The sequence below is a fragment of the Globicephala melas genome, chromosome 7 (assembly GCF_963455315.2).
Source record: "Globicephala melas chromosome 7, mGloMel1.2, whole genome shotgun sequence".
Taxonomy (NCBI): Eukaryota; Metazoa; Chordata; class Mammalia; order Artiodactyla; family Delphinidae; genus Globicephala; species Globicephala melas.
The window spans coordinates 73,461,687-73,473,895 of NC_083320.1; the positions used below are offsets into that span (position 1 = coordinate 73,461,687).

A 12,209-nucleotide genomic window follows, 5' to 3' on the forward strand; every position below is an offset into this window, starting at 1 on the left:
GGAAACTGATACCTCTCTTAATTAAGGAAGAAATTTTAGCGAAAAGGTGTGATGCTGAATGGGGAGACGAATCAACAAGCAAAAACAAAAGGTATAAAATACTATGAACGAAAGACTTGGAAGACAAGTACTTAGGTACAACTCATTAAATAAAATGAGTTATTTATGCCGTATCACCATGAATCTCTTACACATTTTACATGTATTCAAATATTTTGTATTTCACTATAAAGTCTTTTAAATTTTGTTATTCATTTTTCACTGTTTCATTGTTTCCTTTTTTTTTTTTTTTTTTGCGGTACGCGGGCCTCTCACTGTTGTGACCTCTCCCGTTGTGGAGCAACAGGCTCCGGACGCACAGTCTCAGCGGCCATGGCTCACGGGCCCAGCCGCTCTGAGGCATATGGGATCTTCCCGGACCGGGGCACGAACCCATGTCCCCTGCATCGGCAGGCGGACTCTCAACCACTGCGCCACCAGGGAAGCCCCATTGTTTCCTTTTTAATGTCACTTTTATTTTTTGTTATTTTATCTTTTACAGCAGAATTGCCTTATGGCCAAGTAGTTATTCAGCAAAGATGTTTGCGGCAAAAATGCTTACCATGAAAATACCAGATACATTGTAATTGGTTTCTTAGCTTTTACTTTGTGCCCCTAGTGTCTGTTCACACAGTGGTCACTCAAGATATGTTAGATCCTATCTTTTGTCTGTTCAGAACCCTGTGCCAGCTTCCACTTGGAATACAATTCACAGTCCTTTTAGCCTTCAAGACCCCACATGATCTTTTTCTTTTTGACCTCCCTGACCCCATTTCCTTCTACCTTTCTCCTCATTTACTGCACTTGAGGCAAAGATTGTTCCCGAACACTCCAAGTAGGTCTCCACCTCAGGGCACCTTGCACTTGCTTTCCTTCTGCTGGGAACATGCTTCCCTGAGATACTTCTCTTGTAGCTCCCTGCCCCCTCCTCAGAGTGGCCTTCTGTGACCAGTCTCTCTAATGTAGTGTCCCACCATCACTTTGTCTCTTTGTTCTGTTTTCTTTTTCTTCATAGCACTTATGATCTCTTGCTTTTGTATTACATACCCATCTGTGGTTGTATGAGAACATAAGCACCACAGAGCAAGGATTTGGGCTCTCTCACTCACTGCTATATTTCCATCACCTGGAATAGTGGCAGCATATTGCAAGAGCTCAGTAATTATCTGTGGCTAAAAGAATGAATGTGCCTTAAGGATGGATTGCTGAAAAATGGGGAGAAAATAGTAATAAAATGTCAAATGGTTTGGAGGTTTTAAAAAGGATCGCAGGTGCTAGTGCTTTCCATGATCCTAATTCTATCTTCCATTGTCACCTAGCAGAACGGAACTGCAACTGCATCCTCACCTCAACTCCCTTTCCCCGCCTTTGCTTTTATCATAGAGAGTCTTCACCAACTAACATGAGTGCATACTGTGTAGCTGCACATTATAGATGTAAAATTTTGGTGATCGCATTTCCAATTTCTATAATACTTAACGTGGGTTAACATATGGTCCTGTTCTTTCTTTTTTTGATTACAGCATCACCAAATGCCCCGAAACTCGGACCCATGGAGCTGACCATTATTATTACTGTGCCAGTTTGCCTCCTGTCCATAGCTTCACTGCTGACAGTATGGGCATGCCAAGGTCGACTGTGCACCTACAGAAAGAAAAAGAGACCAAACGTGGAGGAGCCCCTTTCTGAGTGCAATCTGGTCAATGCTGGGAAAACTCTAAAAGATCTGATTTACGATGTGACTGCCTCTGGCTCTGGCTCTGGTATGTGCCTATTGTTCGTTTTTCAATAAGAAAAACTCTACTTAAAACTAACACCCATTTTAACAAGAAAGGGCCCAAATATTCTTAATTCCATTGTTTAAAATGCTTGATATGGTACATTCTGGCATGGAAACTCCTTTCAGGATTTGATGAAGAATAAAAACTGTCCTGGCCTAAAGAATGAAGTCTTATCAATTGCTTTTTGTGCCTTTAGGTGTTCAGATTCTCATTTCCACATGCCTTCAGAATTTATTTCTGAAGCCAGAAAGAGTTTTTTTTCTCTGCCCTCTCCCACATTATGGTTAGTAATAATCATGGTTGCCGTCTTGGTCACGTTTCATGGGCACAAAATAGTTACGGGGCTTAAGCAGTTGAGTTCTGGGGAAAACATATTAGTTATGCAAAGTAGTGTTCTTTGCTTGTGATTATAAAGGTCTTTGGAAACGGTCCCCCGGGATCAAGAATGTGGTCTTAAAGCATAGAAACGGAAGATGAAAGGGAGCAGCACAGCATTCCTGGGCTGGCTTGTGCTCCTAAGGTTATATGACAACTCTTTCCCTCTTTAATGGAACTTCAGAACCCCTGATGAAGCAGTTCAAAATACCAGGCTGTATTATGGCTTAAATGAGCCTTTCTCATAGCACAAAGCAGCTGAGGGCCTTTTGTGTTTCCGGTGACAGAAGAGCGTTGACCCCCGACCCACATCCCGTAATAACAAACTCCCTAAAATGGCAGGGGACTCCCAACTTTCATGTATAATTCCAGAAATCCTGTCAGCATGTGGTGTTGCAGAAACATGAACGAGGGTAAGCCTAATTGAGTCATTTCAGGCACCCCTGCATCCCATCTTGCTTTGGAAAGATCATTAAGGATGATTACCCCAAACAGATTTTGAGGAACTCCCTTGCCCATGGCCTTTGGGAGTGTCCAGGCAGGCATAATTAGCAAGGGCAGGTGACAGAGGGTTGGTAGCATCTATGTGGGCATCCATATTTAGCAAGAAGCAGCTTTGGACTCAGAAGTATTTATCAGAAAAGAGAGGCCTAGGGCTTCCCTGGTGGCGCAGTGGTTGAGAGTCCACCTGCCGATGCAGGGGACATGGTTTCGTGCCCCGGTCCAGGAAGATTCCACGTGCCGCGGAGCGGCTGGGCCCATGAACCATGGCCGCTGAGCCTGCGCATCCGGAGCCTGTGCTCCTCAACGGGAGAGGCCACAACAGGGAGAGGTCACAACAGTGAGAGACCCGCGTACCACAAAAAAAAAAAGAAAAAAAGAAAAGAAAAGAGAGGCCTAATTATGTCATCCAGAAAGCCCAGATAGTTGGCTGCTTCTGGGTTCAAGATCGCTTGCTCACTGACCAAAGCCTCAATGTTTACAACATCACTGCACAAATCAGGCGGCATGTTTTCAAAGGAGGAATACTGGAAAGAGTATCTCCAAACTGCGAAGTTTATAAAACTGAAATCCAGATTAAATTGTTGGATAGAAAGTTGACATTTTTTCTTTAAAAGTAAAACTTACTAGGATTTAATACTCTTTCCTTCCTTGAGTGTTACCTTTTGGGGGCCACTGCTCCCTAACTTCCTGAGCCCTGGCAACGTTCTAGGCTCAGAATATAGGCACAGAAAGCTCTGATTTGTGCCAAATTCCTTGAAACCTTATACAGTTTATTAAAAGGTTCAAGTGATTAAATAACCATCTATTTAATCCCCACCAAACCTTTCAGTTCGTATGAAGAGGTAAGGCAGAAATATGTGTTTTGGAGCTACTTCTTGACTATACTTAAGATTGACCAAGGATTTCCCTTTCAAATAAAAGTAATGAAGATTTTATAACTGGAGACTGGATATTTAGTTTAAGAAAGCGGTTGTGAGCCAGGGCATAAAATCAAAAATTAACGTTAAGTTTTTTGGTATTTTTGTGCATCTTGAAACCTAAATCTGGACTTATTGACCCTTTCCTCTTTAGATTATTCTAAGTTCTCTCTTAAAAGAGAGCCGTGAATATACCCAAACATGGATGATTTCTTTAATGATCAACTTAAAATAGTTCTAGGCACTTTTCTCCAAAGCCAGCTGCATATGTTTGCCAGTGACCACTGGCTAACAGTAATGGATGGCCATACTGCCTTTGATCATCAGGGAGAACGGGTCCATGTGTAGCAAGGCTTCTGTCACAAAAGCTCACCCATAGGAAGGAAATCAGCTCTGCTTCTCCTCTGCTTCTCTTCCCTGGACAGCGACCTTAAGCAAGAAGCAGCTTTGTCAGATGTTGAGAGACAAAAATTATGAAGCATATCCCGACCTGGTCAGGGACAGATTTCGAAGAGATATAATGTTCGCAAGAGAGGAAAATGGACTGGTGTTTGACGGGATGGTCTTTGAGAGATCATGGTGTCTCAGGTGGCTTCTAAGAGGCTTGGTAGGTTTCTGCTTTCCTGTCGTGATATAACACTACTGAAGGATGGTGACATTTCCATAAGTCAGGCATCAGCTTCTACAGCCCCTGGTAAAAAAGAGTAACATAGCAGGGAGAGCCAAAGTCCATGTGTCTTCAAAGGAAATCTCTAAGTGTGTAACACAAAAATTACTCAGATTATTTTTGGTGGTTGCTTTGAAAGATGCTGAAGCAATTTTCATTGTTTTACCTCCTCAACTTAATTGCTGTGCTGAGTACCATAGATGAAATCCTTCTTTGTCCCTGGTCTGAGGCATTGATTATGTGCCTGATCCATTTGCAGTTTGAAAACATTGGCTTATCTAGTTCTCTAGCCAATTGTTGTTGTTGTATTGTTGGTATTGTTGTCGTTGTCATTGTTGTTGTGACTGGTCGTGGTGATGCTTTTGTGAGTTTGTGTGTGTGCAAGACGAGGGGAGGGAAGAGAGAGAGATTGAAATTGTACTTTGGCTTAATAATTGTTAGTACAACTTTCATTGTGTGGCAAGTAGTGAAACTGACTACGGCTTACAAAAATATCCTGGATAGTTTGCTGCTAGAAATCTTTCCAGCTGGGGAGGACTGTAGTCATATCCACTGAATGGTGAGAGCATAAGAATTTGGATTGAAAAACAGTGTTTTAGTTGTAGGTCTGACTTCCACTTATTCCTGGGCAAGTTTTTGACTACCACACAGCCCCAATTTTCTCATCTCTAAATGATAAAGTTGAACCAGATGATCTCAGAAGAACTTTCTGGCTGTGAGGCTTTGTGACTAATTGTTGAGATCCATAATAGCAAATTTATAGTCTGTGCTTATTTAGTCATGGTGGGTGGTTCTCATGCACATGAGAACATCTGAATAAACTGGCTCATTTCAGGAGTAGAGGTCGAAGCCTACAGGAGCTTACAGGGTTGTTGCTATAAGGGTTTCCCAGCCATCTGAGTACAATGACAACTAAACATGACTTTCCCAAATAAATTATACTGTGACCTCTTTAGCTATTTTCCTTCTAATTATAAGAGTAATAAATATTTATGGACTATTGTGGACATTAAGCAAATGTAAAGAATTAGAAAGGAGAATATCACAATTTGCTTCACCCTGATTCCACTAAATAGAAATACCCATCATAGCATTTAGCATATATTCTTTTCAGTCTTTTTCCCGTGAATATTTTCAATAGCTAGATACACTTATCTAGATGGATAGAATTTGCTATGCTATTTGTCTTTAACAAAAGTATTTTTTCACTTAACAAGGTATGGTTTTTATTATAGCAGAAGTACTTTCCTATGTCATTAAGAAATAACTCTTCATAAACAGCATCATTATTTTTGGCTCTAAGTAATCCATCCTTAGACATAATGTTAAGGGCAAACCATTATTGAGCATGTAATAGGCCAGATACTGTGCTAGGTGCTTAACATGCTTATTAATTCTCAAAGTATCCCTATGATATAGGTAATATTATTGCCCACAGGTTTTCAGGCAAGGAAGCTGAAGCTCAGAGAAGTTCAATAATTTGCCCATGATTACCATGTGGCACAGATGAAATCTGAACCCAAGCCTTTCTTATCTGTGGTCTCAACCTCTGCACTGTACTTAACAATTTTTCCATTATCAGACACTTTTCCTTACTTTTTCTATAAGTAATAATATTATATCTTGACATAAATTTTTCTGCATTTTTCATTAAATCTTTAGAATAGAATTCTAGAGGTAAAGCTATTGGTTCAAAAGAACCTAAACATTTTACATACATTCAGAATATATTTTCTTTGACTTTCTTTTATTCCACAGAAAATATCCATTTGATATTTTCTATGACTGTACCTTGCTTTCAGTGTAACATGATTGCCTCACTTCATCATTGAATTCAATTCTTCACTTTCCAATTTTAACTTGGTTTTTAAAAAAATTCATAAAGCATTCTCTGTTGTACTAGGAATCATATTTTATTTTAGAGGCTAAAAACTTATGCTTTTTAACCTTTGTGTATTTAGCAAACTGACTGGCTTCAATGTGCAAATCAGAGAGATTTGCAACAATTTTGGAAAATTAGATATCTGCAGTGGCAGGCTATATTCAAGAAATTTTTATTTGTTAATATGAGAAGAGAAATCATAGTAAGAATTTGGAGTGCTTTTTGAGCATGCTTTGACTAAATTAAAGTTTGGTATAATGGTGCTTATTTCTTCGAAATCAGTAAAATTACTAAAGTGGTTAAATGTTTGCTTTTTTATGTGAAAATAATGGTCATCACGACAGTTATTTTCTGGCAATTACTTGTTTTTAATCATCGATTTCATCTTTTCTTTGGTTAGGTCTGCCTCTGTTGGTTCAAAGAACAATTGCAAGGACGATTGTACTTCAGGAAATAGTAGGAAAAGGTAGATTTGGTGAGGTCTGGCACGGAAGATGGTGCGGGGAAGATGTGGCTGTGAAAATATTCTCCTCTAGAGATGAAAGATCTTGGTTTCGAGAGGCAGAAATTTATCAGACTGTTATGCTGAGACATGAAAACATCCTTGGTTTCATTGCTGCTGACAACAAAGGTATTTTCAATCTAATTGGGTCCAGCAAATAAGATATTATGTCTACTATCAGAGGAGAATAAATAATCCTTTGTTTTAATAAAATCTACGTAAAAGTCTGATTTCTTTTTTGAGGAAAGAAAATGCTTTCCTCTTCTCCACAGATAAATGTGCAATAAATGTAAAATAAAGCAGGGCAGACGAGTGATATGAAGTCATGATGACGCTAGAGCCAGCTTGATACTTAAAATATTTGATGACTGGTCTGGCACAGGAGCTAACCAACTGGAACAGAAGCTTCAACTGGAACAGAGTTTTGGGAGAACCCTGCCATGCTAGGTTTTATCCCTTTAGTTGCTGGGTCATAAAAAGATCTGGAGGCATCTTGAGGGTTCAGGAGTTGCTTTGGGTGTCTAGGGCAAAGGAATACCATTGGAAGTTTTGAATAGCAGCTGTTAATTAAACAGGACAGAAATATTTCAATATTTTGATAACTGGTACAAAGATACCAATGAATGATAGTTGAATATTCATCTTTGTTAGGACTATACTTTCATCTGTACAGCAGACCTCAACTCCAGGACTCTAGTTTTCTATGAACATTATTAGAATGGTGGCAAGCAAGACACTTTTAGTGAAATTAATGTACTTTGAGTATGGTTTATATCGTGAGGTTTAACATTAACAACCCCAAATAACACTGCTTTATGAGATTTGTGGAATAAGACAGACCATCAACTTTTTGGTATTTAAATCAATAGTCACAAAATTTTGTGTATATGCCCAGTAATCAGGGACTAGATATAGAGTTTGTGGATTACCTATGCTCTCTTTCTTCTTTTTGCATAGCTTTTACTCACTTAGCTATGCAACAATTCCCTTAAAGGGAAACAGGGAACAAAGGTGAGCAAAACTTGATCCAGTCAATTATTTTTTTATTTGTATCAGTTATACTCATGAAGAACTTTGGAGAGGTGGAGATTATAACATCAATCTAGCCACAAATTATCTGTGGCTATCAGAAACCTACCATTACCTAGGAAAATTTTAAATCTATGGTTATTTCTATTTAATATAAGCTTGATCATGAAAGTATTTATGATTCATTAGATGGCCAAAGGGAAGTTTAGTGTTATTATACATTTTGGCCATAGTTATGTTTGCTGATGATTTGTCTTTTCTGATTTGCCAGGGAGAAACTGAATAAAGCCAAGTCAAGCCAGGGAGAAACTGAGCTTAAAAAAGGAAAAGGTTCTTTCCAAATTCTTAACTATACTATTGAAAATGAAACATTTCTTATTAAGCTGTTAAGAACTTTTACTTTTTCTTCGTAACATTGAGCTAAACTATCTACTGGTTAGCTTCATTCGCAATGTTATGAAAGCAGTAATGACTACCGTTATATGGATCATCCTGATAGAGCTAATTTAATCATGACATTTATTGGATTATAAAACAATATGCACAACAAAGATCACCCTTGATTGTCTCTTCTTCAGTTTAACTGGTCTACCTGTGTCAATGGCTTACTTGTCAGTGGCTTTGATTCCAAGTGGTCTCTAACATCACTTTCATTTTCATGCATTTCTATATCTTTTGCAACATTTACAGTTTCACTCTTTAGTTTAGTCAACTGTCTGACAAAGACATTGATACGAGAGGGCAAAGATAGCCGCTGGTGTTAAGCAGGGAGAGAGGTGTAAGTGTTAGTTTTATATGTGGTCAGTTTATTAGTGAACTTTATCATGTTATGTTGATTTTTGCATCCCTAGGAAATGTTATCACTACCTGGATTTGGAAATTAAATACTTGGATAACCAGGAGCTCTTGTACATAAAGCACTAAGTACAAAAATTCCTTAGCAAATGTTCTTTAATTATAGTTCCCTTTCACTGAGGATCAAAACTGGTCAGGACTTCCCAGGGCTATTGTAGACATCTGATTCTGAAAGCTAAAGCTAAGTCTAGGGACTCTAATACCTAGAGAAATTTTAGGCTAATTTCTCGTCTGCTAAAAATCTTTTATAAACTGGATTAGCTTTGGTTAAATAAGGTAAATTATTTGAAAAGGTCTAGTAATTGTGTTTGGCACTTATATTAAGCTTTGAGGGAAATCATAAATTTCATATTTTGAAAGATGAATAATATGACCATCCTTGGAATGTTAGAGTTTTATGGTAGTAATAATACTTTGTGTAAATTTGTTATATTTCTGTTTTTATTGGTACAATCTTTCTTAAAAGCTCAAGAATAATTTATAACACAACGCTGAACCTAAATGCATCTCTCAGTAGTTTCTGCCATAATGTGGTTGCTATTACCAGCAGGTATTGATACAGAGGGAATAAGAAAGGAGTAGTTCAGTTGGTAGAATCACTGCCTCACAACTTCCTATAGCAATGGTGGGTACATGTAACAGGTTCTAATATGTCAATAGGAATTCATTGAGAATTTTCACCCTACTAACTTGGACTATAAGTATTATCACGGAAGGAGTTAACTTTGCTTTGTTAACAACACAGATTTGCTTTAAACACTGACATTTGTTAAAAGCTTTTGGCTTCTTTCTCAACATAAACTTACAGCAACAAAATAACTTTTTCCTGTTAGATAATGGAACTTGGACTCAACTTTGGCTTGTCTCTGAATATCATGAACAGGGCTCCTTATATGACTATTTGAATAGAAACATAGTGACAGTGGCTGGAATGATCAAACTGGCACTTTCAATAGCTAGTGGTCTGGCCCACCTTCATATGGAGATTGTTGGTACACAAGGTATGTATTTTCTTTCTAATTTTTTTTCTCCTTGAATATGAAGATAGAAACACTAAGTTGTATTTTAGTGTTCAGCTGTGTTTTAGTTTATTACAATTATCAAATGTAAAGAAACACTAAAGGTATTTTATAAAGCTGAAGGTTTTGTCATGATATAGCCAACTCTCATCTACATACTTGTCATTTTGTATACTATCCATAATAATATTTTTATTCCTAGTGGCTCTATCTTTGCTATTTACAATATGTACCTGAGAGATCTTGCTTTGGTGGCAAATGCTCTATTTTCGGAGAATACAAATGATTTAACTGTTTACCTTTGATAATTAAAATAATTAGAAAGAGTTATTCTGACCTTAAAAAAATACTTATATATCATGTACTTGAACTCCAAATAATACACACTGTCTCGTCTGTTTATTGAGTTAATAGAGAATTGGCTCCAGAAAGTCAGTCTAGTCACCGTAGTGCTTCTCAGATTTGGATTCATGATCCCTTTAAACTCTTAAAGATTATTGAGGACCCCAAAAGTTTGTATATTTGGGTTATATCTATTAATATTTACTATATTAGAAACTAAAATTGAGAAATTTTAAAGTATTTATTAATTTACTTTAAGTATAATAATTAACCAATTAAATATTAAAATAAATAACATAATTTTTAAAAGTTACATAATTTTTGTAGTACAAAAGCCAATCTAGCTAAAATAATGCCATTTTACACTTTTGCAAATCTCCTTAATGTCTGGATTTTCATACCTGTTCTTCATTTAGTCTGTCCCAGTATGTTGTTTTTGGTTGAAGTATGTGAAGAAAATGTGACATCACACAGATATGTAGTTGGAAAAGAGCCTTAAGGACCCCCAGGGATCTTTGGGCCGCATTTGAGAACTGCTGGTGTAGGGTGGTAGAAGTTTGAAACTTGTTTTGTAAGAGAATATTTGCTATGTTCTTATGTGGACATAGCAATGCTAATACTTTCCCTACTTATTCAGCAAATATTTACCAGTGGTTACTAAATGTCACCTAGTGTTCTAAGCATTGGAGGCACGGTGATGAGTAAGACATAGCCACTGCCCTTAGGTAGCCTACAGTCTAGTTGGGAGGGACAGATAATGCATATGAATGAGTAAGATAATTTAGATAGTGATAAGGGCTATGAAGAAGGCAAAATGGGATAGTCTGATGGAGAATGACTTGGAATGTAGAATGGGGGTCAGGGAAGACCTTTCTTAGAAGGTAACATTTGAGCCAAGTCTTCAAGATGACGCCTTTCAGAGAGGTTCAATCTCCAGTAATGAAAAAAGTGAATATGTTTACCTTATGCTTCATAGGTAAACCTGCTATTGCTCATCGAGATATAAAATCAAAGAATATCTTAGTGAAAAAATGTGAAACTTGTGCCATAGCAGACTTAGGGTTGGCTGTGAAGCATGATTCAATACTGAACACTATTGACATACCTCAGAATCCTAAAGTAGGAACCAAAAGGTAAGATAACTTACTTTGGTAGCATACTGAGACTTATGACTGCCCATAAACATGAATGCCTGGGATATGTGTATAGGGAGGTGGGTGGAAATCCAAAGTTGGAAACCATTAGGCCCAAGAAAGCAAGAAGTCTTCTCTGGGTCACCGAGAAATCAGTGGCACAATGGTTATAAAGCAAGAAGAGTTGGCATTTGGTCATATAGAAAGTAGCTATTTGTGTGGGGAGTCCAGTGGAAAGGAATGGTGGAAGTGATGGTGATATATTATTTTTAGCGTGCCACATCTGAGAATAGTTTTCCTACAGAGAGGAGGAAAAAAAATGTTAGCAGTGTATAGCTCCTCCAAAGCCTTTATATCAATTCTTCAATGCCTCGTAAATGAACTGAAACTCAGGCCTAGTTCTATACATTCAGGTCCTAACAACAGATATAGAATCAATACACTGAACTAGATAGGTGATATAATATATATATATCTCTATATAATATAGGTTATATAGATATATATCTATATAATATTCTCTCAATATTTAAAAATATTATGTAACATATTTACCTATAGTTGTACTTATCCATAAGTCTCCCCAGTTGATGTGTATTAAGGTAATATGAGTTGGACACAATTCCCACTTTCAAGGAACAGAATCTCTGAAAGTTAAGAACAAGCATGATTTATATAGAGCATACCACACGTATGTCAGGACAGACCCATTAGTAATGGGATTCCTGGTGTTTTCTTATTATAGCCAGACTGTGGCCATATGGCCAGCATACTTCTGTTTCCTTTCATTTGAATTTCAGGATCTGTGCTACTTTGGCATAATTCCAGGTTTCTTGACCTTGAAATCAGAAATAACCAAAACACTTTCCTGGAGTTGTTAAAGGCCCTTGAGAGTAGAGAATTTCTAAGCTGGTATAGTTAGCCTACAAGCCATATTTGAGATTCCAGGCCAGTCCCTCTGAGTCCTTCACTTTGTTCCCTGGGAGACTTTAATGGGGCCCCAGAAACACTTCAGGACAATTTATTCAGACTGGGCAGCCCTAAGGGACCTCTTCTTTTTTCCCTTTAAAAAGCAAGTTTTAACTTGTCCGTCAGGGAAGTCTGGGATGCTGGATTCCTTCAGAGAATCTAAAACTTTTAAAATATTGGGGAGAGTGTTGCATC

General features: G+C 37.7%; 1 protein-coding gene across 1 annotated transcript in view; it reads left to right on the plus strand.

The window, feature by feature from the left end:
• The window catches only part of ACVR1C (activin A receptor type 1C), a 92,387-nt gene that overhangs the window by 65,317 nt on the left and 14,861 nt on the right, over positions 1-12,209 (plus strand). Inside the window, exons 3-6 of the mRNA XM_030849857.2 lie at positions 1,563-1,802; positions 6,566-6,796; positions 9,385-9,552; positions 10,889-11,045. Coding sequence (XP_030705717.1) covers positions 1,563-1,802; positions 6,566-6,796; positions 9,385-9,552; positions 10,889-11,045 — 796 coding nt within the window. The remainder of the gene's footprint in view (positions 1-1,562; positions 1,803-6,565; positions 6,797-9,384; positions 9,553-10,888; positions 11,046-12,209) is intronic.